Source organism: Mustela erminea, chromosome 9, assembly GCF_009829155.1.
Source record: "Mustela erminea isolate mMusErm1 chromosome 9, mMusErm1.Pri, whole genome shotgun sequence".
NCBI lineage: Eukaryota > Metazoa > Chordata > Mammalia > Carnivora > Mustelidae > Mustela > Mustela erminea.
In genome coordinates, this window is record NC_045622.1 from 104,743,842 (window position 1) to 104,771,758 (window position 27,917).

The 27,917-nt window shown below is 54.6% G+C and overlaps 1 protein-coding gene across 3 annotated transcripts; it reads left to right on the forward strand.

Annotated features, from left to right (window-relative positions):
• On the forward strand, positions 1–27,674 carry INCENP (inner centromere protein). Of its 3 annotated transcripts, none has more exons than XM_032358467.1 (19): positions 1–293; positions 9,029–9,179; positions 9,566–9,679; positions 10,575–11,374; positions 15,413–15,464; positions 16,009–16,063; positions 16,147–16,249; positions 17,209–17,260; positions 17,703–17,820; positions 17,906–18,040; positions 18,557–18,568; positions 22,063–22,172; positions 22,257–22,377; positions 22,608–22,730; positions 23,727–23,914; positions 24,091–24,175; positions 24,354–24,461; positions 25,253–25,403; positions 26,906–27,674. In XM_032358467.1, exons 2-19 carry the CDS (start codon positions 9,040–9,042, stop codon positions 27,118–27,120), a joined length of 2,682 nt encoding a protein of 893 aa, XP_032214358.1. In that variant the 5' UTR covers positions 1–293; positions 9,029–9,039; the 3' UTR covers positions 27,121–27,674. The 3 variants fall into 3 exon arrangements, with proteins under 3 accessions (XP_032214358.1, XP_032214357.1, XP_032214359.1); XM_032358466.1 differs by lacking the exon at positions 1–293 and adding an exon at positions 5,563–5,871; XM_032358468.1 differs by lacking the exons at positions 1–293; positions 18,557–18,568 and adding an exon at positions 5,566–5,871.
• The last annotated feature ends 243 nt before the right edge of the window (positions 27,675–27,917 follow it).

The following is a 27,917-nucleotide window of genomic DNA, read 5'->3' on the forward strand; positions in this document are numbered from 1 at the left end:
CTTTCCTTCAGCCATTATCATAAGGCGGCAACAAAAAAGAGTGTTTTTTTTGTTTGTTTTGTTTGTTTTTTTACGACCTCAATACAGAGGCTCCCCAAATAAAACACACATCACAGAGGACTTCCTCTACCAGCTGTGATGAAGGAACAGGACAAATTCCTCTACCAGCCGCGATGAAGGAACAGGGCAAGGGACAAGACCTGTCTTAAACAATGGTAGAAATGGACCTCCACAAATGAGACCCTTCTTTTTACGCCTTGGACCGAAGGAAGAGCCAGAGCGTAATCACTGATGTAAGGAAACATCTGGGATTGAGCCCCTGGACTGCTTGGTCTCTCTCTCCTGAGGTGGTGCCGTGAGCTGAAGCCCCGCGGAGTTGCAGATGCAGAGCTTTGACCCACGGACAGCTGAGGTGGTTGGAATCTTTGGGACAGAACAGCGCTCAGCCCGGGTATACTAGTTGGATGATAAGATTGTTGGTAATTCCTGTACAATAACTTTGAAGAATCTGGTGGTGCCCTTGAGAGTGGCCTTTGTGCGTCAAAAGGTAAATCGAGAGTGACTGGATTTTGTTAAAATATTTAGTTTATTCAAGTTAGATGTTAAAACCCTGATTCGTCTTGAAGTTTTAAAGTTCATTTTACATGTATAAAGCTAGTAAATTTTAAATATTTTAAAAATATTTTTAAAATTTATGTATTTATTATTTATTCTTAGGGTGCACCAAGGACTCCCTAACTTAGAGAAGGGGCTGGCCGTGTAGCTTCCATCTTTATAATTGCGGTTGCACACATCTCAATTATTATTTCTGGTCCCAGAAGTCAGAAATCCTCTAGCCAGGCACCACAGTTAAAACCAAGCCCAGGCAGAGGTGGACATGACTCCAATGTTACCACCTTGCTTGGCCTTACATGCTAGATCAGGATACTCCTTGCCCAGCACACAGAACAAAGGTTGTTTGATTTCGGTAGTCATTCAGAGCCCACGTTGTATCTTTGACTATAGCTTCTACCCCAGAGGGTTTCAGTGTAGGGAGGAGGTTACATGCAGCCTGGCGGTCTTTGTGCATCAAATTGGGAAACTCTTCCCACAGTGACGGTAAAAAAAACAAAGAAAAGAAAACAGAAAAGAAAGAAAGAAAGAAAAAAGACTTTCTGAGAGTTTTAAGGAAGCCTATTTTATATTCTCCTAGATTTGGCCTGTATGTGCTTTTCTTAAAATATATTTTTAAAGATTTTATTTATTTGACAGAGAGAGACACAGCAAGAGAGGGAACACAGCAGAGGAGTGAGAGAGGGAGAAGCAGACTTCCCACTGAGCAAAGAGCCTGATGCGGGGCTCCATCCCAGGACCCTGGGATCATGACCTGAGCTGAAAGCAGATGCTGAACGACTAAGCCACCCAGGCAACCCTCTCCAGAAAATTCTTGAGCACGAATGGTCAAGTCACACATGACTCTTGGTTTCCTCTCCTTTTGTGATCTCACAGACCTGAGATTGAGACCTGGGTCAGGCTCAGCGTTCAGTGGGGAGTCCGCTTGGGATCCTCTCTCTCTCTCTCTCTTTACTCCTCCCCTTTCTCTTTCTCAATCTCAAATAAATAAATAAATAAATATTTCAAAAGAAAGAAAACAATACAATTCTCAATAGCAACAGAGAGAATTAAATGCTTAGGAGTACACTTACCAAAAAGGTAAATGACCGGTGCACTGGAAATGATTAAACTTTGACGACAGGAAATAAAGAGACGTAAAGAAATGGAAAAACATCCTGTGCCCATGGCCGGGAATACTTGGTATTGTTAAATGTCTGTTCTATCTGGGGTAATCTACAGGTTCAGTGCAATTTCTACCAAGTTTCAATGGCATTCTTGATAGAAATAGGAAAAATAATCCCAAAGTTCACACGGAACCACAAAAGACCAAATTGCTCAAATCAATCTTAAGCAAAAGAAAGTTGGAGGCATCGCCTTTCCTGATTCCAAAATATATCACGGAGCCTTAGTAATAGAAAATGTGATACTGGCACGAAAACAGACACACAGACCAATGGAACAGAATAGGGAACCCAGAAATAAGCCCACACATATATGATCTACTAATCTTTCATGAAGGCACCAGGAATGCAGAGTGGGGACAAAACAGTTTCCTCAATTAAAGGTATTGGGAAAACTGGATATTCACAAGCAAAAGAATGGGCCTCCCCCTTTTTTTTTTTTTAAGATTTTACTTATTTATTTGAGAGAGAGAGAGGGAGAGAGCGAGCACGTGTGAGCGCATGAGCATGAGTCGGGGGCGGGGAGGGGCAGAGAGAGAGGGAGAAGCAGGCTCCCCCTGAGCAGGGACACCACACCCCAATCATGACCTGAGCTGAATGAAGGCAGATGCTTAACTGATTGAGCCACCCATATGCCCTGAAACTGGGCCCCTATCTTAAAAATTAACTCATTAACTCAGAAATTAACTTAGTGCCTGGGTGGCTCAGTGGGTTAAGCATCTGACTCTTGATTTCAGCTCAAGCCATGGTCTCAGGGTCGTGGGGGTCAAACCTCCGCATTGAACTTGGTGTTCAGTGTCTGCTTGTTTCTCTCCCTCTGCTCCTCCCCCCACCCCTGTGCGCTCATTCTTGAGCGCGCGCTCTCCCTCTCTCTGTAAAATAAATAAATAAATAAATAAAATCTTAAAAAGAAATTAACTCCTAAATATTAACTCAAAATGGAGTAAAGACTTAAATATAAAACCTGAAATTGTAAACTCCTAGAAGAAAACATGAGGAAAAACTCCTTGGCAGTGGCCTGGCGATGATTTCTTGAGTGTGACACTAAAAGCACAGGTAACAAGAACAAAAATAGACAAATGGGACTACCTCAAACTTTAAAATTTCTGCCCAGTGAAGCAAATAATCCATAGAATGAAAAGGCAACCTACAGAATGGAAGGAAATATTTGCAAACCACATATCCGATGAGGGGTTCATATCCAAAATATATAAGAAAATTCCTACCACTCAACAACAATGAAACAAACAGTCCAGTTTTAAAACGGGCAAAGGGGGCACCTAGGTGGCTCAGTGGGTTAAAGCCTCTGCCTTCGGCTTGGATCATGATCCCAGGGTTCTGGGATCGAGCCCCAAACCAGACTCTCTGCTCAGCAGGAAGTCTGCTTCTCCCTCTCTCTGCCTGCCTCTCTGCCTACTTGTGATCTCTATCGGACAAATAAATAAAACCTTTAAAAAAACAAAAAATAAATAAATTAAAATGGGCAAAGGAGGGTGCCTGGGTGGCTCGGTTGGTTAAACACCTACCTTCAGCTCAGGTCATGATCCCGGAGTCCCAGGATCAAGTCCCGCATCGGGCTCCCAACTCCATGGGCGTTCGCTTCTACCCCTGACCTTCTCCCATCTCATGCCCTCTCTCACTCTCTCTCAAATAAATAAATAAAATCTTTCTTTTTTTTTTAAATAAAAACTTTAAAAAAAAGAGTAAGTTTAACTAATTCTTTTTTTTGGGGGGGGGGCCAGGGTAGTCTTCCTGTGATTTGAAGGCATCTAAATACATCTCTTTTCTCACATCTGCCCTAAATAATTCTTCCTAAAGAGGAGGCAAGCTCTTCCAGATACTTGAGGGTTTTTTTTTTTTAAAGATTTTACTTATTTTTATTTGATAGAGACACAGCGAGAGGGGGAACACAAGCAGGGGAGTGGGAGAGGGAGAAGCAGGCTTCCTGCCAAGCAGGGAACTCAATGCGGGGCTTGATCTCAGGACCCTGGGATCATGACCTGAGCCAAAGGCAGACGCTTAACGACTGAGCCACCCAGGTGCCCTAAGACTTGAGGTTTGGTTCCAGTTCTTTAGCTACTCTATCTCCACAGGTTACTTACCCTCTTTTTTCACCAGTTAAAAGGGGGATAAAACTCTACAGCCTGTTGTGAGGAGAAAATGCATGGAAGAGTGTGGGAATGAATATAGTCGCGGAGTGGGCGTTCAGGAAATGGTAGCTTGGAGGTAAGTTTCTGCTCTTATTGGCCAGGTTGTTCCTCCCTATGTTCCACAGGGCAGTGGTCCAAGGTAAACAGACACGGGCCTCTAGGGCTGGGTGGAGTAGAACAAGACTTCTCCTTACACACACTTTCCTCTCACTTTCCCGCCTCTCAGTTTGCTTTTACATGATTTGGGGGTTGAAATGGGCAGTGCTGGACATCTCTAAAGGAGGCTAAGTAAGACAAACATGGGGGGCCAAAAAGGCATCCGGGGGTGAAGGCCATTGTTATTCCCCTGTGAAAGGAGGCAGTGGAACTAGACTGGGTAGGAGGTTCAGGGGCACCTGCCTTCTGCTGGGGATGTGATCCCAGAGTCCTGGAATCACAGCCCCCAGGCTGGGCTCCCTGCTCTGTGGAGAGTCTGCTTCTCCTTTTCCAACTCCCGCTGCTTGTGTTCCCTGTCTTGCTATCTCTCTCTCTGTCAAATAAATAAATAAATAAAATCTTAAAAAAAAAAAAAAAAAGCTATGCCACAGAAACATAGGAACTGGAAAGATGATCCAGCTTAACTTTTTTTCCCCCAATCTTGGTCAAAACATAAAAATTTACCATCTTAACCATTTTTACATGGACATTACAGTATATTAACTACAAGCACATTATTGTGCAGCAGATTCCTAAAACTTCCGTAATTTTCCATCTCACAAAACAGAAACTATATTGAATAATTCCCCTCTCCCCTCCTCTTCCCCAGCACCTGGCAAACACACCACTCTACTTTCTGTGTCTAAGAGTTTGACTGCTTTAGATACCTCTTGTAAGCAAAATCATGAAATGTTGGTCTTTCTGTGACTGACTCATTTCACTTGGCATCGTGTCCTTAAGGTTCACTGTGTCATAGCAGATGACAGCATTTTATTTTATTTTTTTCCCTGCAAGGCTGGGGAACAATAGTCTAGTGTATGCCTATGCCCCATTTTCTTTATCCAGTCATCAACTGATAAATATTTAGACTGCCTCCACCTCTTGGCTATTATTCATAATGCTGCAGCAATGAACACAGGTGATGAGTACCTCTTCCAGATTTAATTGCTTTGGCAACCCTGACTCAGAGTAAAGTGAATGACTAAAGAAATTTCTCGATGTGGTAATATTGCCATTTGGGGTTGAGAACACTGTTCCAAAGAAACACTCAAGGGCCAGTATAGGTAGGACTCAGGCTGCTGGGCTCTGGAGAAACACAAAGTCTGGCGCGCTCTATAAAGAATATCCTTTTAAATTCTCAAAAATGGCAGAGGTCAGATAGATGCCATCCAGCATGAAGAAGAGAGCTAGACCAAGAAACTGCAAAGCTTAAGGTTCCCGCGATGTAAGCAGGGTTCTGAGGTCCGGCCCCACCGATGCCCCGCCCCACCGATGCCCCGCCCCTCCTCAACGACTTCCCCCGCCTCCCGCGGGGCCTCGCAGTGCATGTTGGGGCTTGCAGTTCCGGCGTGAGGGGTCGTGCGCGCGCATCCACCGCCGGGCGCGACTTCCTCCCTCCGCCGCCTGCCGTCGCTCCCGGAAGCTGAGCAGGTTAAAGTTTCAGCCCTTCCTTTCCCCTCCCCTTAGTCCCGCAGACTGCCAACCCACGTAGCTAATAGGTGGCCGGGCTCGCGCTTTCTCTTATCTGATTGGCTTAGAGTCTTGTAGCGTCTAGACAAACTCGCCGGGGATTGGTCGAATCTTCAGTTTTGAAATTTCGGAGGTTTCGCCGCGCTGCGCGGCCCCATTGCGTCTCCGAAGCGGTGAGCCCTGGAGACCCAGAGCCGAGAGTTTTGGGCCGGCGGGGGGCTCTGCTAGGGAGGCCGCCGGACTTGGATCGGAGCAGCACTTAGCAGACGCGGTGCAGTCGAGTGAGTGCGCGGGGCGGCCGGCGGGGCTGGGGGTGGTTGGCGGTTCTCTACCCTCCCGCCAACTCCGGACCGGGGGTGTGACACCCCCCGCTTCGCCCCGCGGCCTGGAAATGCACGGGCCACTTCTTCAGGTGGCGAGGTGATCTGCCTTGGCCCCGGGGCCTGAGATGACCCCTTATCCTCCGCCTAGGTCATCAGATTCCGAAAGAATAATATTCCCTCCCCTTTCCGGTCGGGTGCCTTGTTTTGTGCTTGGAGACCCTTTGTTGACCTGCACGCACATGAAACGCACACCAACCCGGGATTATGCCAGATGGCATTTCTGTACAGTTAACCCTCGCTCAACACCTCCCCCACCAGCCAAGCAACGTTTTAAATTGACCATTTCCGGAGGCCAGGGCCGCCCCTCATTTGTCCCTCCGCAAGGACTTTCGCAGTCAGCGAGCGGTTCGGTTCCATCCCGCCGCCGTGGTCTTCCCTGCGGGTGTCCAGGCCCAAACCGGGCGCCCACCCTTCAAAGACTGAAATCGAGCCGGCGGCATAGATTTTGGTCAGGAGCACGGTTTAAATCCAGGCCCCGCCCCTGACTTACTGGGGGACTTCGACTTCTCTTTGCCTCAGTTTCCTCATCTGCACACGGGTGTCCTTGAGATCATGGTGGGCGGTAAATGGGATGATGCTCTACCTGAGCACTGAGGCAGGGCTCAGTACGTGGGAGCAGCTATTTATGATCGCGACCAGACCTTCGCTGAGGTGTGGTAGACGGTTAAGTGCTCCACTTCCTGCACCTCAATAAACGGGCCCCTGTCTCGTGGGTGGTGTGAGGGAAGCACTGGGAGAGGAAGGTGCGCTCCCTTCTCCCTTGGTGGGATGTTGGCTGCCGTGATTTGTGCACACAGGTTCTTCACGGGCAGAAGAGATTTTCTTACTGTTCTTTCCAGGAGCCTCTGTGGTACACTGATCCTTTCTTAGAGTCATCTCTCTGTTCTAACTTAGAGTGACCCTTTTTAAAGAGCCAAGCTGAGATCTCAAAAAAACACAAAAAACAAACCACCTTTATCATGGAAGAAGCCTAAATAAACACTTTTTTTGCACGTTGTGAAAGAAGCTCTCACCAACTCTGCTATTTTGAACAATTACTTAAAAAAGAAAAAAGATAGTATAGTGTTGCTTGCTGTATCTCTTCAGCGAACCTTTGTTTTGGTTTTGGCTTCTTTAAACAATTTTCTCTTTCCTGGCCTGGAACTGGGGTCCTGCAGTTTACCAGGGCTGAGCTCTGGGACAGAGGGTCTGAGGGGAGGGATGGCAGCACAGAGGCCATGCCTGTGATTGGCTGGCTTCAGAACTGTTACTGCCCAAAGCTTCTGCAGTTCTTCCTAACTGGCCCTACCCTGATTAGGGCTGCTCCTGGCATCTAGGAGCAGGAGCCTAACCTGTGTATGGCGTGCCCTAACCTGTGTCGAATGGTGTCCCTGTGTGTTGCCTGGGCGGAGAGGTACATATAGGACGTTTATTTCTAGGTGTAGAACTGACAGATGAATTAATTCATTCAATAAGTAGTCCGTTTATGCCAGGCACTGTGCCATGCTCTGGGCTTTCATCTGCAAGCAAGACAGACAAAGGCTTACAAGTGGGGGAGCAAATGTTTAGTGGGCAGAGACAGGCAGTAAGTGAACAGATAGATACACAGTTACCCAAGTGCCCTGCAGAGAACTGAAATCTATAGATGGGATCTTGGTGGTGGTCGGGTCCTTCCTGTGTTGCTGAGATGCAGGTACAAATCGGAGACAGAAGTTTCCAGACGGAGGACAGATCTTGCTTGAGGAACAAAGGCTAGCGTGCCCTGGAAATCAGGCCCCAGGAAGTCTTGTGAAGCTGCAACAAGGGCCTGGTGTTAAGCTCTATGAGGTGTCAAGGGATCAGTGATTTAGAACCTCCTTCTGGGAGCTTCAGTTTTTTTTTTTTTTAATATTTATTTATTAGAAAGAGAACTTGTGCAGAGTGGGGCAGGGGCAGAGGGAGAGAGAAACTCTGGACTCCCAGCTGAGAGCAGAGTGACCCTGGGGTCATGACCCAAGCCAAAACCAAGCCACTTAACTGACTGTGGCATCCAGACGTCCCAACCAGGGGCTTCCATCTTCAGTGGGAGGCTGAGCTCTGCAGTCTCTTGCTTTTAGGGGTGTAGATCAGGGTGGTGGGTCATTGTCGTGGCATGAGACAGGAGACATGCCGTCTGTTATGATGGCTGATGTCCATCACTCATTCATTTCCCTGTAAGGATGTTTACTGAGCTCCTGTTATGACTGTAATGAACACTTCTTCCTGGCCTGGGGCTTTGATGATGATTTTATAACTGAACCTTAAGGAGGATACCTGAGTTGCTGGTTTGTTTTAGAAATGAAGAGACATTGATTGTGTGTTTTTTGTATTTTCTGAAAATTAAGACATGGTTTATCCACTCCCCTCATTCTCTCTCATTCATTTCTAGGGCATTTCAGTTTAAGGGAGAAGGTGGTAGGGGGCTCTTTGGAGAGGAGCATGTCTCTGAACCCCTACTTTCTTACCAACTCCCGTGGAATGCAGAACCCTCTGTTCACTGACCTTTTGAAGAAGCTGTTGGAGCTGATGTTCTTTGGCCTGATGCCAAGGGTCAGCTTGTGTGTAGCTTGTGTGTAGCTCAGGGTGGCTGTGTCTAGCCCTTGCTCACCCCTAGGTAGTAAGAGGAGAGCCCACAGGCCTGAGGTTGTGCAGGTAGAGAGGGGCCCTGTGCTGCCTGCAGTTTCTCCCTGATCCAGGAAAGCAGTTGGCCATGTCTTGTCATTTTAAGCCCCAGAAAAGACCACTTGTAAGGACTGTTGCTACCGGAATTGGCTGGGAAGTGTGGACTTAAGGGGATAGTGGGCTGGGGGTTGGGGGGGTCAGCTGGGAAGGCATTTGAACAGCAAGAAGGGGGGCCCTCCTTTTTCTAAAATGTGGTTAGTGGATTGGCATTTGGGATTTTGCCCCTGTGGGGGTGGCTGTGAGCAGGAAGGGGATCTGATTCAGTTATTGGGTGATTGTGGCTGAGGACGGGAGCTGGGCCCTGGCAGGCTCTTCCCCTGGGGGAGGTCCTAGCCCCCAACCCTGAGCCCTTGGGCTTCTTGTTCCCTTTCACCAGCCAGCGCCACCATGGGGTCGACAGCCCCAGGGCCCATTCACCTGCTGGAGCTATGCGACCAGAAGCTCATGGAGTTCATCTGCAATGTGGACAATAAGGACTTGGTGTGGCTGGAAGAGATCAAGGAGGAGGCCGAGCGCATGTTCACCAGGTAAAGGCAGGCGTGTGCTGGCAGGAGGTGCCTTGGGAGCACAGCAGCCTTCATCCCTACCTGACCCGCGAGACAGGCTGCCAGGGTTCCCTCCAGAGTGCAAGGTGTGCTGGGGGCTCCCCTAGGATAATGGGAAGAAGGGGAGGTGGTCCTGGGCTGGGCCTCAGGATGGGGCTGCAGAGGCTTGCCTGGGAGCCTTGCTCCGCTCTGTGTCTCTGGGACGAAGCCCCGAATGCCTGGCAGGGGGCTTGCAGGTGGCCTACAAAGCCTGGTGTGGGTCACCCGGGCTCAACCTGTCACTGCCAGGAAAGGGGTGGGGCCAGGCTGGGTCAGGGAGCTTGTGGTTCTGGAGCAGCTTCGAACATCACTGTCCTTGTACCAAACAGAGAATTTAATAAGGAGCCTGAGCTGATGCCCAAAACACCTTCTCAGAAGAACCGACGGAAGAAGAGACGGGTTTCCTATGTTCAGGATGAAAACAGAGACCCCATCCGGAAAAGGTGCGAGGAGGGTCAGCTGGGCAGGTGGGGTCCGTGGAGGCTTGGCGCCCGCCGGGGGGGCATTGGTTCGCGGGCGTTCATGGGGAGCGGAGGCCGGCAGGGGTAGTGGTGGATACCATGAGGACCATGCTGAGGGGTAGAATGTCCCAGGGAAATAAAGTGTGACCGAAGACCCCTAGACTGTGGAGTCCAGACAGAGTGTGCGCGCGTGTGTGTGTGTGTGTGTGTGTGTTTGTGTGTGTTCTGGGTCTTGGGGGATGGGAAGGATTTCCAGAGGTGGGAGAAAAAAGAGAATCCAAACTTTTGCTTGGGAGCAAGGAACCAGAGGTGTGGACCAGGGTTCCTCCTGTTGCTGGGTTTGACGATGCCCATGGAAATGACTATGGATTGCAGAGTCCTGGGGGAGAGAGGCTGGGTCTTGGGGTCAGGTAGTCCCTCACGCACACACCCTAGCTCTGCCCCTTCTCGGCTGGGTTAATTTTCTACCTTTGAGCCTCAGTTTGCTTGTCTCTAAGGTGAGGAGGGTGGTCCCCGCCTCTCAGAGTCTTCTTGTGGATTTAGCGACAGCATGACTAGAGCTCCTCAGCTCAGCATGACTAGATGCGTGGCACAGTGCGCTCTCAGTCAGCGGGAGCTTTGTGTGAGTTTAATCTTCCCAGCAGTTCTGTCCGATCTGGCATTGTCCCAGCTTTATAGGTAAGGCGGCTGAGGCTCAGAGAGGAGCAGCCAGCGGTCTCGGCTGGTGTTTGGCCTTGGTCTTCCTCCTGCCAGCCCTCTGAGTCATACGCCATGCAAGCTAGTGGCTCCTGGGGAGATGGGTGTGCCGCTGCTCGATTGTGGGGTGCCCCTTGCCGTGTGGGGTTGTCTCAGCTTCTGCTCCGGCTGCCTCCGGCAGGTTGTCCCGCAGAAAAACCCGGAGCAGCCAGCTGAGCTCCCGCCACCTCCGCAGCAAGGACAAGGTGGAGAAGCTGGCCACGGTGGTGGGCGAGAACGGCTCTGTCCTGCGGCGGATGACCCGCGCCGCGGCCGCAGCGGTAGCGGCCACCGCGGCGTCCGCTGCCCCCTCGTCCAGCCCCGAGTCTCCCACAGCGCTGACCAAGAAGCCCGCGAACAGCCTGGCCGAGGGCCAGCTGGTGCCGGTGGTGGAGATCAGCGTCAGCGAGCGCGGTAGCGCCGAGCAGCACCTCCGCGGGATCAAGTCTGCCCAGTCGCCTTCCGGGGCTCCCTCCCCTCCAGCCGCAGCTCCTGCCTCCCCTAGCATCTCGATGTCGGAAGAGGAATCAACCCCCAAGAAACCAGAGGCCGGGAGACTGGAATCTGTCACCGTGACCTCCCTAAAGGCCACACCCCAGGACCCCAAGGGCCGAGGGGTCGGAGCAGGCCGGTCAGCCTCCAAGCTCAGGATCGCGCAGGCTTCTCTGGGCCCGCAGGACCTGTCGGGCTCTCCGGCGTCCCCATGGCAGGAGCGGGTGCTGGCTCCCATCCAGCCGGACAACTGCTCCACGCCCACGGGCACCCGCGTGGACCCGCAGTCAGTGCGGCGCAGCCTGATCGCGCCGTCCTCCCCTGGCTGCCAGGTGTCGCTGGCCGAGAAGTACTCGCTGGTGGACCGGAAGGAGAAACCCGTCCGCAGGTCTAGCAGAAGGATTGGCAAGAAAGCGGCGGAAGAGCCGGCCGCCTCGGCCCGCATCATCTGTGAGTCTGGGGCGTGGGGATCCGCAGCGGTTCGGGGCGCCGTGGAGGGTCCTTGATGCCTGGCTCAGCCAGAGGAGCTCCGGGGAACCATCTAGCAAGGCGCTGTCCCTAGAGCTTTCCTCAGCCGAGTAAATGTGCCCTGTCTGCTGTCCCCTACCATAGCTGCTGCTAGCCCTATGTGGCTGTTGAGCTCCCCCAAAAGTGGCTAGTGTGATTGAGGAACTGAATTTTTAGTTTTATTACATTTTACTTAATTTAGATTTAAACTAGTGGCTCCCATACTGGAGAGCACAAATCTAGTCTGACACTCTAATTTTACAGACGAGGAAACTGAGGTCCAGGGAGGTTGGCCACAGTGTCCCTGTGATTAATGGCCAGTGTTGAGGTTCAAACCTAGGTCTTTTATCCAGGGCCAGTGTGTTCCACTTTCTTCCCACAGAGGCTCTAGAGCCGGGACGGGGGTGGGAGAGAGACTCTAGACAAGTCTTCCACACTCTGAGCGCGGGGCTGGTCCACCTTGACGTGGGAGGAGGAGGAAAGGAGGGAGATGGGAAAACCTGGCAGTGAAGCCCTGGATTCACACAGAGCCTCCGTGACCTTGGGCGCACCCTCTCAGGACCTCAGTTTTCCCGTCCGCTGAATGGTGAGAACACTTGCCTTGAGTGTTGGACCTCATCTTAGTGCGAGGGGAGGGTACCAGCTCCGTCAGTCTTAAACCGTAAGACCGCAGAAGGCCTGTGTTCCTGAAGCTCCATCTGGGTGTGGCAAGGCTGACCTTGACCTGAATTGGGCTGCAAGGGTGTGGAACAGTGAGGAAGAGAGGCTTCCTGGAGGCCTTCCTGATGCTTAGGCTCTGGGGCTTGGCTGACAGGCAACTTGCGGGGGGGTTGTCTTAGTTTGTGTTCCCAAGCAGCCTTGATGTCAGGATTTGAGTGCGGCTTGTTAATTTTGGAGGTGCGGGAAATGCCTGCAGCGGGCTCGTGGGGAAGTGAGACAGGAAGGCCTGCCCGTGAAGGGGCCTGGTGCTGCCGGGGGCGGGGTGGGGGGCACCCCTGGAAGTCAGGTGGGGCACCGAGGCGAGGGGCTGCCGGGCAGGGGCATTCATTCCCTGCGCTTTTGGCCTGGTGCGCGTTGGCCAGAGGGAGCCACTGGGCTGGTGTTGGGGGTAGGGGGGTGGGTTGGGACGTGGTTAGGCAGAGCCTGCTTCAGCGTGTTTGGAGGGTCCTGCTCCTTGGGCCAGGCTCCTCTTTGGGGTCCCCCAACCACCGCTGTGTTGGGGAACAGCCCATCCGTCCCTTGGCCAGGACTGACGCCATCTCCCTGCCACCACACCTGGCCCGAGGCCCCAATGGCATGGAGATGGCACTTAACATTCCGGAGGAGTCCTTGCGCTGGTGGAAGGTGCATCACGTGGTGTCTCCCCACCCCTCGGCTCCCTCAGCGAGCGCTGAGCTGGGATGTGAGACAAGGAGGGGAGCCATAAGGCTGCTGGCCCCCGCACGTGGCAGCAGGCCCCCCCGTGACTGCAGGCGGGCTCGCAGGGTCCTGCTTCTCCTCTCTGTGTCTCAAGTTTGCTGCTCCAGCCCTTTGTTCTTCTTCCTGCCTTCCCCTATGCCCATGGGCACTGCCTGGCCTCGCCTCAACTGCCTCTCAGCCTCACCTCAGGAAAGTCCGCCCTTTCCTGCCTCACGGCCTTCGCAGGTGCTGTTCCTGCCGCCTAGACCAGCAGCTCTCAACTTTCGGTCTAAGCAGCTGCTTCCAGTCTTAAAAATTATGGAGGACCCCAAAGAGCTTCTGATGATGAGGGTTCTTTCCACTGGTAGCTACCATATCAGAAACTAAATCTGAGGGATGTAAAATGTTTCAGTACTATTGAATGTTATATTCTCTGTAGTCCTATTACTTATTTCGACAGTAAAGATTAAGAATATTATTCAATACTTTGATATAAAAAAAGCCCATTGTCTATTAACATTAGTTTTTTTTTTTTAATGAATAGAATAAGTAACTCTTTTCTAAAACAACTGTAAGGAGGAGACTGGGCACGCTCTACGTCTTGCAGATCTTTTGCATGTGTGGCTCGAAAAGACGCATCTGGGTTCTGTACTCCCATCTGCTGGCTTGTGTTGTTTGGGTTAAAGCCTATGAAGAAAAGCTGGCCCCACGCAGATACGTAGTTGGAAAAGAGAGGAGTACTTTAAAAGTCTTTTCAGATAATTGTGCACATTCATTTTTTTTTTTTTCCAGATAATGTTGTGCATTCTTAACACAAGTGGTGGCTTCTTAGAAGCTCACTGCAGTGGAGAATCAGAAACTATCCTTGATCCCACCCTGGTCTGTCTTCCACTTTGAACGGAACTTTTAGCCATGTCTCATTTTGTAGCCTCGTGCATCGATCATTTGGATAATACTGTGTTACTGAGTTACGTGGATCTTCTAAATGTCAACACCCTTCATCATCTGTTTCTTCAAAAGGAGCATATTTGCTTTCTGATCTTACCAGAAAAGTCTTTAGGTATTGGGAAGCTATGAAGCTCATGGTAGTGCATACATATTTTCAAAATTCTGTTTTTGGCCTTTTTTGGGGGGGGCTTGTTTTTTGAATTATTGGCAACAAATATTTATTGTTTCATATTAAGCGACAGGCTCACTTCATTTTTTAAGATACACCCAGCCGGCCTGGGTCCTCCTCACAGGAGCCCCTCCCCACCCCATCAGATGCACTGGCCTGGGTCACAAACCCACAGTGCCAGGCAGGCCAGGAGGACGGTAGCCAGAGCCAGCAGCTCCCTGGAGTGGCAGTACTTGGGTCCTGCCAGCTATCCAAGACTGACTAGCCATGGTTTGCCAGTTGCCTTTTCAATGAAAAATAGTTCTGTGAAAAAGTGGCTAGTTGAGCTGGGTACTCAAACATGGGCACTTTCCGCAGAGACATGGCTGTGCACCAGAGGGCACTGTGCAAACTTTCCACCCTCCACACGGAGGGTTCAGAAGACACACACTTACATTTAGATTTGATAAAATTCATAGTTTTTACTCCTTCATTGAGGACATTCTTAAGGGAAACATTTCTGTGCTGAGTGTGGCGTACAGCTGGTTTCGTGACTTCTGTCGAGTGCTCACGCTCCAGCAGTCTCACCTAGCATTGCTTTTGCTCTTTCAGGGCAAACCCCAGCACAGTGAGAAGGGAAAATTGTTTCTGTGTTGCAGTGGAAACAGGACTTCACGGATCCTGGCTGAAAGGGTTGGGCACTTGACTTCCAGGGATCCGAGAGTACGCTTTGGGAACCACTGAGCTGGACATCCTTCTCCCTGCCAACCCTGCCCCGTTGTGTCCTGGTTTTCCTTCATGTCCCAGCCCCTAGACCAGCTCAGGTCCTGGCCCCCTTATAGTCTTTCAAAATCCTCTGCTCTTTCCTGTCGTCACACATACCACCCGTCTTTCACTGCATCGTTTGATGGTTCTGTAGACCGGAGAGTGGCTCTGTTCGTTTTGCTCACCATTGGGTCCCCAGGGCCTGGCTCAGGGCCTCGTACATAGTAGGCCCTCAAAGAATAATTGCTGAATGAATGAGCTGCTTTTTGTTGGGCCCCATGCTGGATGTTGGGGGCCTGGAATCAGATAGTCACTAGATACTCCTAGCCCTGTGAAGGAGCCAAGACTTGCCCTCAGATGGGCAGGTTGCCGGCTAGGGAGTAGTAGGAGACATAAGCCAACAGCTCTACTGAGGGCACTAGGAGCAGGGAGAGTGTGCTCAGGACCTCTGCGCCCAGTGAAGGGTGGGGTCTCTGGGATGGAGAGGGTCTGTGTTTAGTGAGAAAGGTCTCTGAGGTAGAGAGGGCCTGGGTCTGGTGAAGAAAAAGGTTTCTGAGGTGGAGAAGGTCTGGGTCTGGTGAAGGGAGGGGTCTTTGGGGTGGAGAGGGTCTGGGTCTGGTGAAGGGAAGCCACACCCCAACCAGCACCTGGCTCTCTGGGCCTATTGGAGTGGCACCTGGCCAGTTTCTGCGGCATCATTCGTTCATTTGTTTTCCCCTCAGGTCACAGTTACCTGGAGAGGCTCCTGAATGTTGAGGTGCCCCAGAAAGTTGGGTGAGTTCAGTTCTAGGGCTTGGGGACCTTTCCAGGGCTGGGCAGGGTACATGGATTTCTGTGTACGTGAGCTCCAGGCTAGAAGCATTTCCTGTGCCTGAGCTTTCCCTCCTGGTGGGGACAGCCTATGGCTGTAGCCGCACACATTTGTCAGCCTTGGCCTGGCCTTGACTCTTCCAAGCCTTACCCTAGGGGCGTGGGCTTCATGGGTTGGCAAATCCAAAGGGTCTGCTGGCCCTTCTGTGAATGGAAAAGTGGCCTCACAAGACACGAGAGACAGTGGCTTATTGGGACATGCGGGATTAGGGTAGAGCCGGGAAGGGGCTGACATCCCCAATGCAGCTGAATTCGGAAGCTGACCATCCTCGTCTGCCCAGGCGGCAGCCACTCCAGGGAGCTGCTGCCTCTGGCTACTGTCCTCCTGGCCTGCCTGGCACTGTGGGTTTGTGACCCAGGCCAGTGCATTTGATGGGGTGGGGGGGCTCCTTTGAGGAGGACCCAGGCCGGCTGGGCGCATCCCACATGCCTCTTGCTCTGCTTTCAGCCCTGAGCAGAAGCCCGGCAAGGAGGCTGAGCCCGTGGAGGCAGCTGAACCGGAGGTAAGGCGAGCAGGTCAGGGAGAGGAGTGCTCAAGGGCCTGGGAGTCCCAGGGGAGACCCCAAAGCCTTGGTTTCTCCCTCAGGTCCTGAAGAACGCGCCCCGCAGTGCCACCAAGATTGCCATTAGCACACCTGGCTCGCGACCTGTGGCTGGTGGCCAGGAAACGCCCTCTGAAGGGCAGCAAGGTGAGTCTGACCTGCCATGTACGTGAGCTCCAGGGCCGCGTGCTGGTCCAGCTCCAGCACGAGACCAGGACCATGCTGGCCTTGGTGGCCTTGGCCTCACTCTGTCTGTCTGTCAGAGGCTTGTGCCCCCCCTCCTGGAGGCAGTGGGGGGATCCCTGTGCTGGGGCGTGAACACCTGGCCTTGTTATGTCTTGGCCGCTGGCTCACTTCTCACCTTTGTGGGTCCCCTGTGTGAAGAGGACAGGAGAGCTCTGGGCTCTGGCACCCCCAGACTAGCTGCCACGGGCGTCCAAGGCCTGGCTTATGTCTTCTCGGTGGGAAGAGCATGAGAACTATGAGGTCTTTGAACATGGCTTCCCAGCTTTATGCGGGGGTCAGGGACAAGGGCCGTGCCAGCCCTGCAGCCCATGGGTGAGCTCTAAGGTCCCTTTGGGGGAGAGTATTAAGCAGGAGGGGGAGATGCTTGCTCTCCTTGGGCAGTGAAACAGAAGGTACTACCCCACATCGCGTGTGAGGAGCCCTTCCCTCCTCCCGGCATGCCAGCCCCGGCCCACAGGCCCTGGAGGAGTGCGGTTTTGAAGCCGGGTGAGGGGTCTGTTAGAGTTTCCAGTTTCCACAGGCTTCTGCTCCTGAAGTGTACCCACCCCCACCAACTCTCAGTGTTGGTGGAGAGACGTGGTTGGGGTCACCTCAATAGGACTGTCCTGCCGTTCTTGTCACAGGGCCAGGCTGGGGGGTGAGGGAGTCCACGGGCAGGAAATAGCATGCTGGGCTCCGGATGTCCCCAGATGTCTTGAGGCCATTCGGTGCTGAGGCTGATGGTGTCTGCCACTGGCCACCTTGGGGTCTTCCAGGAAGAGAGCCTTGCCCCTGCCGTGGCTGCTGCTTGGGGCGGGGGGTGGGGGGGCTGGCCCCTCCAAGCTGTCCCTGTGGCCTCACCAAAATTGCTCTCTTTACAGAGCCCAAGACTGACCAAGCAGATGGCCCCAAGGAGCGCCCCCAGAGTGTCAGGTTTGCATCCAGTCAGGGCCTTGCAGGCAACAATTCTGAGGGGCCCAGAGGGGCATGAACCTGGAGTCCTTGTTCGGGAGGGTGGGCATGGGGTTGGGGGCCTCAGTTTCCTCTCAGCGGGGAGGTGAGGGGGCCTAGTACCCTGGCTGAATGAAGGAGCTGGCTCACTGCGATGACACAGACCTGGTCCGGGAGTGGATGACCCGATCCCAGACCCTGTCCTCTGCACCCTCCTGGCTGTGTGACCTGGGACAGGCCACTTCCCTTCCTCTGGGCAGCAGAGAGTCGGTCAGGGAGACCCCACCTCAGCAGAGCTTTTAAGTCGGGAGCCCTGTGCTGGGCCCACTTCTGTTCGTGGGGGACCTCTTACAGGGTGAGCTTGGGGCTCTGGGGAGGGTCCTGGGCTCAGCCCTGCGCCGCGCCTCTCGCCCCGCTGCGGCAGGAGGAAGCGCAGCTACAAGCAGGCGGTCAGTGAGCTGGAGGAGGAGCCGCAGCTGGAGGACGAGGAGCTGCAGGCCCCCAGGAGCAAGACCCCTTCCCCTCCCTGCCCTGCCAGCAAGGTGAGCGGGCACCTGCCAACCCTCCCTCCCTCCTTCGGTCCCCTGCCCCCCGCGGCCTTGTCCTTACCTTGGTCCCCTCCCGCAGGTGGTGCGGCCCCTCCGGACCTTCCTGCACACCGTGCAGAGGAACCAGATGCTCATGACCCCGACCTCGGCGCCCCGCAGCAGCGTCATGAAATCTTTCATCAAGCGCAACACTCCCCTGCGCATGGACCCTAAGGTGAGGGAGCCCGTGGCCCTGGCCGAGCTTTGCTCCAGCCGGCTGGTGCGGCCAGAGACTCCAATCCCCTCGGCTGCCGGGAGGAGCATGGGTCTGGACCAAGGCAGCCGTGACCTGGCCCTGGCCAAGGGCCAGCTCCCTCCTCTATGGCTACTGGAGGACTGTCCCTGCTCCCTGGGCTCTGCACCACAGCTTAGAGGCTTAGCTGGTTGCCCGTGACACCTGGGCCTTGGCCGCTGGGCTGAGAAGTAGTAGAAGTGGCGTAGCTGGCCATGGCCATGACCATCCATCCCCACGCCCACTCTGGGGGCTTGAGTAGTTAAGGTGAGGGACACACGTGGACGCTGTGCTCGCTGGGGATGGGGGCTGCTGAGCTGGCAGGCACCGGGGGGCTGCTGATGAGAGGCTGCGGGCCCCACACCGATGCTGGCATGGCCAAGAGGGTGGCCGGCTTTCAGGGCGTCCCCCAGCCTGCCATTAACTCCTGGCTTTTTCCTTGTCTCCTCTTCCCCACAGTGCAGCTTCGTTGTAAGTAAAGCCTTTTCCTGTCCCGGTAACCTAGCTCCCCCTAGCACTTACCTGCTTAGCCCTCCTCCTGCAAACCCACCAGCGCGTGTAGAAGCACTAACGTGGGAAATGGAGGGGTGCGGCCGAGGGGGTGGGGGAGCCGGAGGCGCTGGGTGGCTGCCTGGAGACGCCCAGCCCTTCCGGGTGCCCTCCCCGTGCAGGCCCCATCCTCTCTGCCCTTGTGTCTGCTCCCGGGAGGACGGACGTTGATCTCAGAACCTCCCTGAAGCCAGGGAGGCAGAGGGGGTGCGGCCTGCGGCCGTTGGCGGGGGCCACAGCTTGGATTTCCCCACAGCACCTCCCTCCCTACTCCCCAGCTCTGGGCTCCCCCTCAGGGTTTGGGGCTGTGAAGAGAACAGATAAGTTGTCTCTGGTCCCCAGAGCCACCAAGATGGATTGGGTCACAGACCTTCGCTACTGCCCTGAGGGGCGGAGCTAGGGGGGAAACCAGGGTTCAAGGCTGAGTTTTGTGGGCGTAGCAGTGGAACTGCCAATAGCAGCCTCTGGAGAGAAGGCCACGGAAGCTGTTCTCTTCCCAGATACCTCAGAGCTGAGCCAGGCCACGGGCCCTGAGGAAGGAGCCCCAGATAGCCGGGATCGGCTTAGCTTGGAGTCTTGGCTTCCTGGGGTCTCCTTGGTTCCCACTGGTGCTTTGAAGGGCCTAATGCTAGGACGGCTTCTACCTCTTAGCAGAGGGCCTCGGGCTAGACAGATCAGGGGCTTCCCAGCAGTTAGACAGGTAGGCCCTGAACTTGCCTCTCCTGCGAGGAAGCTGGTCCCCTTCAGCTGAGCATCTGGGGCCGGTGGGCCGTTTCTATGTTCGGAGACAGGGGGCATAAGTGGGTCACAGGGACCTCGGACTCCTTTCTTAACCTTTGGCTGAGTTTCCTTTGGCTACAGAATGAGATCAAGGTCGTTTCATAGAAATGGATGTGCCAAAGACCTGTGTTCCAAGCACCCAGCACAGGGCTTTGTACGAAGTGATTTTGAGTAAAAGGCAGAGAGACTGCTTGGTTGAGGCTCCTGGAGGCAGAAGGGGCTCAACAAGCTTGGTTTTCTCCCCTGCTGCCTTGGCCTCAGTGCGGCCTCTGGGGAGGAGGGACAGCCCAGCCCACATTGGAGGCATGGGACAGAGGGCACACACGGATTCTATGACACGGACAATTCTTGCTTTCTCCTATAAAGTTCACAATGCCCAGGACAGTTTCCCTGACCTGTGTTGGGCAATTTTAGCACTCAGACTTCCAGAACAAAACTGGTTTTGCTGAGCCCTGTGGGAAGCAGGAGTCTGCTCAGCCCCTGGGGCAGGAACAGAGGGTGGTGGGTGCTCCAGGTACCACGTGAACTTTGCCTCCCAGGTGTGTTCCTCAGCGGACAGCAGGGGGTGGGAGTTGACTTCTGCCTGGGTGACCTTGAACCTGCAGAGTTACATCTTTGACCAAATGTGGAGTGTTCGCAGCCACTGTTGCTAAGAAAGTTTTAGTATTATGTCCTTTCTCTCCATCGTGGGTGGCGACGACACCCATGCAGGCGGTGGGCCTTCCTGTGTGTCCCGCAGTCCTTTGGGCTCCGTTTCTCTTCAGTAGCTTTTTCTCTCTGTTTGGATCAGATGGCGTTTCATTGACTTATTTTCACGTTTATTGATAACTGCCTATCTTTGCCATTCTGCTCTTGGACCTAGGTACTGAGTTTTTTATTTTTTTTAATCTCCGTTACTGTATTTTGAGCTCTCAAATTCCCAATTTACTTTTTTTCTGGATCTTCTGTCTGCTGAGATTTTCTGTTTTGCCAGTTGTCTCAAGAACCGGACTACTGTCGAAACATTTTTAGAAGAGCAGTGTGATAGTCAGGGTCGTGTGTATGCGTTTGCCCCCCGCAGCTGAGCCTTGGCCTTCGCACACAACCTGACAGTATTGTTTTCTCCATCCATACTGTACGCTTCCTGTCTCTGCGGTTCTCCCTCTCGGCCCCCCAGCCAGGAAGCTGAGGCTTTATTACCCTGCCATGCCTCATGCTTCCACGGCCGCATCCGGAGTCAGCTGCTGGGCGGGAGAGGCAGCCTTGGCCCAAGCTTCCGGGATCACAGCCCCGCAGTAGGGAGGGGAAGCTTCTCCTCCCTCAGGGTTTTGACGCTGCAGTTTCTTCTAACTGTGGCTGTCCCCACTGTCACAGGGTTTTTCATGGCCTGGGGCATGAGAGGACGAAGAAAAGGACAAACCAAGATCGGGCTTCCTGCATACTCTGAGCATTAGACGTCCCCTTTCCACCCCGAGTCAGAACGAGAGGGCCTTTCCCACATTCTGTCTGTCTGCACTGCACAGGGCCCTTTGGGGTTTCAGACCTCATTGAGTTTAGATGAGAGGAAAAATAATAAACTTCCTGTGGATTCGGTGATGCTCCGAAGCCTGCTCTTCCCCCTCTGTCTGCCCGCATAGCCCTCACACAGCTGCTCCATGCAGGCGTTTATGGCCACGTTGAGTGGGAGAGGCCGCGCGGAGTGTCTGCTCTCAACCGGGAGGAGCCCTGCTCTCCATCTTTAGGGCCGTATTACCTTGGGCCCAGATTTCTAGGTGGGAAATTTGCAGTGAGGAGCAGAGGCCAAGGGGAAATGGACAGTCACTCATGCAGGGAGAGGGGCCTCTGGGTGGCCGAGCCCAGAGGCGAGAGAGCCTGATGGGAGGCAGGAAAGGGGTCCAGGTCCCAGCCACCACCCTCTTGCCCTGGCCGGCAGGGAGCAAGTACCACTCTTGTCCTTGGCCAGGGAGTGCTCCGTGTCCCCACCTGTGACCTGTGCTTGCCCCCTGCTGTGCCTCTGGGGCTTTCGGGGCACGTGGAGGAGGAGGGTCCCAGCACTGTTCTGCTGAACAACCAACTAGTACTTTACAAAAGTGCTAAAAATCACAATGTTCCTGTATCACAGAGACTCTGCCATCCTTAATTTTATCTCCCCAGCCTATAGTAATCTTTGTTAGCATTTGGCTGTATTCCATTTTTTTCAAATATTGAGAAACACAAAAGAGCCTGTGTGTGTGTGTGTGTACACATAGCATAAAAGTGACAGCCTAGTACTAATAGATGAACATTGTGTGCCCACCATGCCCTGTGTGGAACGTTAACCGCAATTTCTACAGCTGTCTGTCTCTTCCTGATCTTACCCTTCCTTCGCTTCGTAAGTGCACTTTAACATAGTTGTAATCAGAACTTAGATCCAATTTTGAGCCCGATTTTTGTGCTGCTGCGATGTGGCAGGGTTTAGTCAAGGGCAATCAGGAGGCCTTAGGGCCCCCCCAAGGACTGTAGCCGCAGACTTCAATCTGACTGGGGAGGGAGGCATGTTTGGGGGCAGCTCTGCCTCTCTAGCAGTCTGGCAGGGGGCCCGGGGGGCACCCCTGCTGCACCAGGGCCTCACTTACCCCCCACCCCGCCTCATCCCACCCCACCCCACCTCACCCCAGGAGAAGGAGCGGCAGCGCCTCGAGAACCTGCGGCGGAAGGAGGAGGCCGAGCTGCTCCGCAGGCAGAAGGTGGAGGAAGACAAGCGGCGGCGGCTGGAGGAGGTGAAGCTGTAAGTGCTCTGCCTCCGGGCCCCTGCCCTGCCCCGGCCTCGCCTCCACTCGCTGGGCTCCCCACCACTGCCCTGTGCCCGCAGGAAGCGCGAGGAGCGCCTCCGCAAGGTGCTGCAGGCCCGGGAACGGGTGGAGCAGATGAAGGAGGAGAAGAAGAAGCAGATTGAGCAGAAGTTTGCTCAGATCGACGAGAAGACTGAGAAGGTGCGAGCCTCGGGCTGCTGGGTGCTGCGCTCTGGGCTGGGCTGCACCCTGGTGGGCCCCAAGCAGGTCAGACTGGGGGGGGGGCGGGGCGGGGCTTCCGGGTGCCCCTCCCTTGGGTCGTGGGGAGCAAGCATGTCTTGCAGGGGCAGGGAGCGCAGGGTTCGGCGCCCGTTCTGCAGGGCTGAGTGAGGAGGGGTGTGCTCATGGACACATCTGGGTGCGCTCTGCAGGCCAAGGAGGAGCGGCTGGCTGAGGAGAAAGCCAGGAAGAAGGCAGCAGCCAAGAAGATGGAGGAGGTGGAGGCGCGCCGGAAGCAGGAGGAGGAGGCGCGGCGGCTCCGGAGGCTCCAGCAGGTATGAGGGCAGGTGGGCCGACGGGCTCGGGCTTCAGGAAGGGAGGGGAAGGCTGGCATGTGCCTCAGTCCCCCGGCACCACTGGGCGCACCCCACTTGGTTGGGCTGGGCTTGGGGGCTCCCGTGGCTTCAGCCCCGGAGGAGGTTCAGCAAATGCCTGGGAGACGTGGATGGTGACAGGAACTTCCCTCCCGTTTGCTGTGGAGGTGACCGTTCGAGAGTTAAGCGTACAGACCCTGGAGCCAGACTTCCAGTCTCGGCTCTGCCGCTTGGCAGCTGTGTGACCCTGGGCAGGTCACTTGACCTTGCTGGGCTTCAGGTCCTTCTGGTAACAGTGATATCTACTTGATAGGGTTGGTGTGCAGAGGAACGACAGGGAACCCAAATCTGTCACTAGGGGGTTAAGTACAAATAAATAACTATAATTTATTTTTTATTTTATTTTATTTTTTTAAAGATTCCGTTTATTTATTTGACAGAGATCACAAGTAGGCAGAGAGGCAGGCAGAGAGAGGAAGGGAAGCAGGCTCCCTGCAGAGCAGAGAGCCCGATGCGGAGCTCGATCCCAGGACCCTGGGATCATGACCTGAGCCGAAGGCAGAGGCTTTATAACCCACTGAGCCTCCCTGGTGCCCCAAATAACTACAGTTTAGTTAGTGTCTGCTACATGCCAGACACCGAAGTATGTTCTGTGTATGAACTCGGCAACTTCCTGAGGTTGTGGGTATTACTCTTGTCCCCATTTATTCATGAGGAAACCGAGGCCAGAGAGCCTAAGCCGCTTGGCTGGGGTCAGACAGCAGGTGGGTGGTCTGGCTCCGGTCTCTGCCCCTGACTGCCGGCTCTGCTGCTGCACAACAGGCACTTTTCCTGGTGATTCTTGGTGGAGCTCTGCCCGGGCTCTCGCCGCTGGGAGGGAGCAGCGCTCTGCCCACACTGTCCTTGCTCCTTCTGCAGCCCCTTCCCCTCGCCCCCGACCTTGCTCTCCCTTCACAGGAGGAGGAAGAGCGGCGGCACCAAGAGCTGCAGAAGAAGAAGGAGGAGGAGCAGGAGCGGCTGCGCAGGGCGGCCGAGGCCAAGAGGCTGGCGGAGCAGCGGGAGCAGCAGCGGGAGCAGGAGCGGCAGCTGGCCGAGCAGCGGGAGCAGGAGCGCCGGCGGGAGCAGGAGCGGCTCCAGGCCGAGAGGTGAGGGGCCCACGCCCCGCTGGCCCAGGCGGCGTCCTGGCCTCGCGCGCGCAGCTGTCCCCAGGAGGTGGCTGCCCCCTTCACTTGGGGTCTGCGAAAGGGCAGGCTCTTCTGGTACTGGGAACTGGGCCAGGCCTCGGCTTCCTGCCCTGACAGGCTCTCGCTTTGGTCCTCAGGGAGCTGCAGGAGAGGGAGCGCGAGAAGGCGCTGCGGCTGCAGAAGGAGCGGCTGCAGAGGGAGCTCGAGGAGAAGAAAAAGAAGGTAAAGGAGAGCGGGCCGGGGGCTCCTGTGGGGTCCGTGCCGAGCTCCGGGCCGACCTGGGGGTCACCGGCCCAGCAGATGCCTCGCCTGCCTGGCTGTGTGGGGTTGGCGTGGGGGAGGGGGCGAGGGCACGCGGCTTGCGCGCTCGGTCTCTGACACCGGCCTCCGCGCGCCCCAGGAAGAGGAGCAGCGCCTGGCGGAGGAGCGGCTGCAGGAGGAGCAGCAGAGGAAAGCCAGGGCGGCGGCGGCGGCCAGCAAAGGCCTGAATGTGACTGTGGATGTGCAGGTGAGGCCGGGCACCCGAGTGGAGAGGCTCTGGTCCCTGGTCCTTCCCTTCCCAGTAGCTGGAGGCACAGACTATGTACTAGGACCGGAAGAAGGAGGAAGGATACAGGTGGCCCAGTTGTTTTTACCATTTTCTTACTCTTAAAAGTGGAATTTGTTATGGAAAAAAAAAAAAAAAAAAGGAAGAAGAAACTAAATTCTTTTAGAGAGTATAATGTGAAAGAAAGGTACCCTTACAGGAGAGAGATCATGACTTGAGCCAAAATCAAGAGTTGGACACTCAACCGACCGAGGCAGCCAGGCGCCCCTCGTACTAGAATTTCTGTAACGAGCCCTTGTAACAGTATAATGCTCTTACAAACAACGTACGTGGAAGGGTTTTCATTGCAGTATAGCTTATGAGGATGCATTGAGCCAAATGTTCATCTATAACAGATGGTTAAGGTAAGCACCAGTTATGGGGTTCCCAGGGGGATATTCCTGGCTGCTGGAGACACACTGACCAGGAAGAATGTTTGCAAAGCACTTTAACTTGAAAAAGGAAGATACAAAGAATGAGTTCTGGAGTACTGAAAAGAAAGAAAATAAAATGGAAAAAAAATTTTAAAAAGGAAAGGAAAGGGAAGATACAGTCATTGTGGTATGACTTTTTTAAAATTAAAAAGTGAGCCCCTGAACCTATCTTACTCCCCATGAAATGAGAGGTGCTGACTAGAGCCCCAGCGGCCCTCGGCGGTGAGAGAGGCAAGAAGGCGGGCCAGGGGAACTGACAGCCATGTTCGTCTTCTCCAGTCTCCAGCTTGTACCTCCTATCAGATGACGCCACAGGGCCACAGGGCCCCCCCCAAGATCAACCCAGATAACTACGGGATGGACCTGAATAGCGACGACTCCACCGATGACGAGGCCCATCCCCGGAAGCCTATCCCTACCTGGGCCAGAGGTAAGCAGGACTCAGAGTTCCTCAGGAGACCTAGGTCCTCTCTTGTGACATCTTGGATCTTGGACATAGTGGCCTGCCAGCTGTGGGTGCCAGGAGGCTCTTGTACCCATGGGCTGGCTACTCGCCCAACAAGCCTGTGGTGGACCTTGGGATGTGCCAGGGGAGGGCGGGCACTGTATAGCCAGTGGGCTTATCTGAGGACCAGTTGGACGGTGGGGGGCGCCTCTCTTCTCAAGAAATGAGTTAAATTATGGCTGGCTGCCCGGACGCCTGGTGCTGGCTGTTCCCGCTTGGCTCTGTGCCCCCCCCTTGGAGCCCTACCCAATGGGCCAGCTGGAGGTAGACCCAAATAAGCAGCTTCGGGTAGGAGTAACACCAAGATGGGCTAACAGGTTTTAGGCAGCACCACAAGAACTGGAGCTGGCAGTTCCGGGCAGCTGGGGAACACCTGAGGCAGGGACGCTTGAGCAGGATATGATCCCAGAGTAGACAAGCTGCGATGTTTAAACAGGCGCGTGGGTGAGGGTGACCAGGCCACTGAAGACCGGGGTGCAAGGCCTACTGGGAAAGGGGCGGGGCCCGTGCGTACTGTGGGCACTTTATCGAGTGAGCTGAGCTGGGCTGAGGGTGGAATGCAGTCTCACTGCCCGGAGAGAAGGGCCCAGAGCCCCATAGGGGATCAGCTCTCTCCAGAAGACAGCTTGCTTTGGTGTCACCTTGCTTGAACTCCCTGTTGGCTAGAATCTGATTTAGTCTCCTTAACGTCTGACATCAGGTCATTTGGGAGGTGGCAGCAGGCAGGGGGGTCAGCATGCCCGAGTGGCCCCCTAATGGTGCTTGACCTTCACCAGCTTAACCTGGCTCGGTTTTCTCATCTGTGAAGTGGGGGTGATGCCTGCTGAGAAGGGTTATTTAGGATGAAGTGAGTTAGTGTTTATAAGTGCCAGGCGCATGTTTCACTTCCTGACCTCCCCCAGGGACCCCCTAACAAGGCTGTGTGCCACCCATAGCCTTGGCCCAGGGGCCCCATTGGTGAGCTCCCTGTGCCACGGGACGTGGCAGTGGTCAGGGGAAGGGGGAGAAGCACCCGAGCACAGCGGTCGGGGATGGCAGTATGTGCTTACGTTCTGGAGCTGGACTGGTCTCCAGACCCCAGCTCCCCCCAGTCACTAGCCGTGGGCCCTTGGGCAAGTCTCACCATTATCAAATGGGGAGGATGAAGGAGCGGCCTCCCTGGTGGCTGTGGGGATAACGAGGTCATGCAGTGACCCAGGGCCTGGCCCACGTGAGCACCTGGGGACCCGTGTTCAGGTGAAGCTGCCAGAGGATGGCAGTGGGAACAGGCAGGAAGAGCGTTTTCAGGGAACGAGGGTCCTGAGAAAGGAGCCAGTGTGGCAGACCTGGGGGCATGCTGGGGCGGAGAAGGCGACAAGGGGCCGGGGGTTGGAGAGACTCACGAGGAGCCCCAAGGCAGTGACCTGACCCTCCGTGTCCTCCCGCAGGCACTCAGCTAAGCCAGGCCATCATCCACCAGTACTACCACCCACCGAACCTGCTCGAGCTCTTTGGAAGCATCCTCCCTCTGGACTTGGAGGACATCTTCAAAAAGAGCAAACCCCGCTACCACAAGCGCACCAGCTCTGCTGTCTGGAACTCGCCGCCCCTGCTTGGTGCCAGGGTCCCCAGCAGCCTGGCCTACAGCTTGAAGAAGTACTGAGGCCCCCGGGCCTGCTCAGCGGTCTCAGCCCCTGTGTGTGTGTCTACCTGTCCGCCCCTCTGTCGCTCGGTGCCATCCTGCCTGGTGTTCTGTCTCGGGGGGTTGCCGTGTGTATATAAATGTCCTCTGTGTGCTGCAGGCAGAACGGGGCCCAGGCCTGTTTGGAGGCTGCACTGGGTGGGGGGTTGGGGGAGAACCAGCCCAGCCCCGCCTGGCCTGCACACAGCACTCTGTAAATAGGTTGGTAGAATTCAGCGGAATTTTAGCCTCTAGTGTTCGAGAGCTAGAATAATAAAGTGTGTTCCTTCAAGCCTGCTGTGGGTATTGTGGGGATGGGGGGCCTTGGCAGAATGTCCCGGACCCTGGCCCTGCCGCCCCGTGTCTCAGGCCGCTGGTGGGCTGGGGGCCAAGGCATTCTTTCTTCTCTGGGCTGTGCTTCCAGATCAGCCGGGTCTCCCATGTCAAGATGCTGACGCAGTGGGTGATTCTGATTCTGTCCTTGGGCAATGCTGAGACTCAAGTCAGTTACCTGCACGATGGGGCAGGTGAAGCTACTTTCTTATTTTCTGGGGAGCTCCTTCCTTGTAAAGGGAGGCTTGTTCAGTGGGAAAGACGTGGAGGTTGAGGTCACGAGGACTGGGCTCTTTACACAGCTCTGCCACCTAGCCCCACAGGCTCCACCCTTGCTGCATGAATAGTCAAAGGACTTGACAAGGTGTGCACACTGCTAAAGCAGGAATTCTGATTAGAAAGATGTCTCCGGAAACCACGTTGGGACCAGTGCTTGCAAGCTGTTG

Coding starts and splice junctions, on each gene's coding strand:
- INCENP (XM_032358467.1), top strand. CDS start 9,040: ATGGGGTCGACAGCCCCAGGGCCCATTCACCTGCTGGAGCTATGCGAC. Junction 16,064..16,146: donor TGGAGGCAGCTGAACCGGAG/GTAAGGCGAGCA, acceptor TTTCTCCCTCAG/GTCCTGAAGAACGCGCCCCG. Junction 17,261..17,702: donor GAGCGCCCCCAGAGTGTCAG/GTTTGCATCCAG, acceptor CCGCTGCGGCAG/GAGGAAGCGCAGCTACAAGC.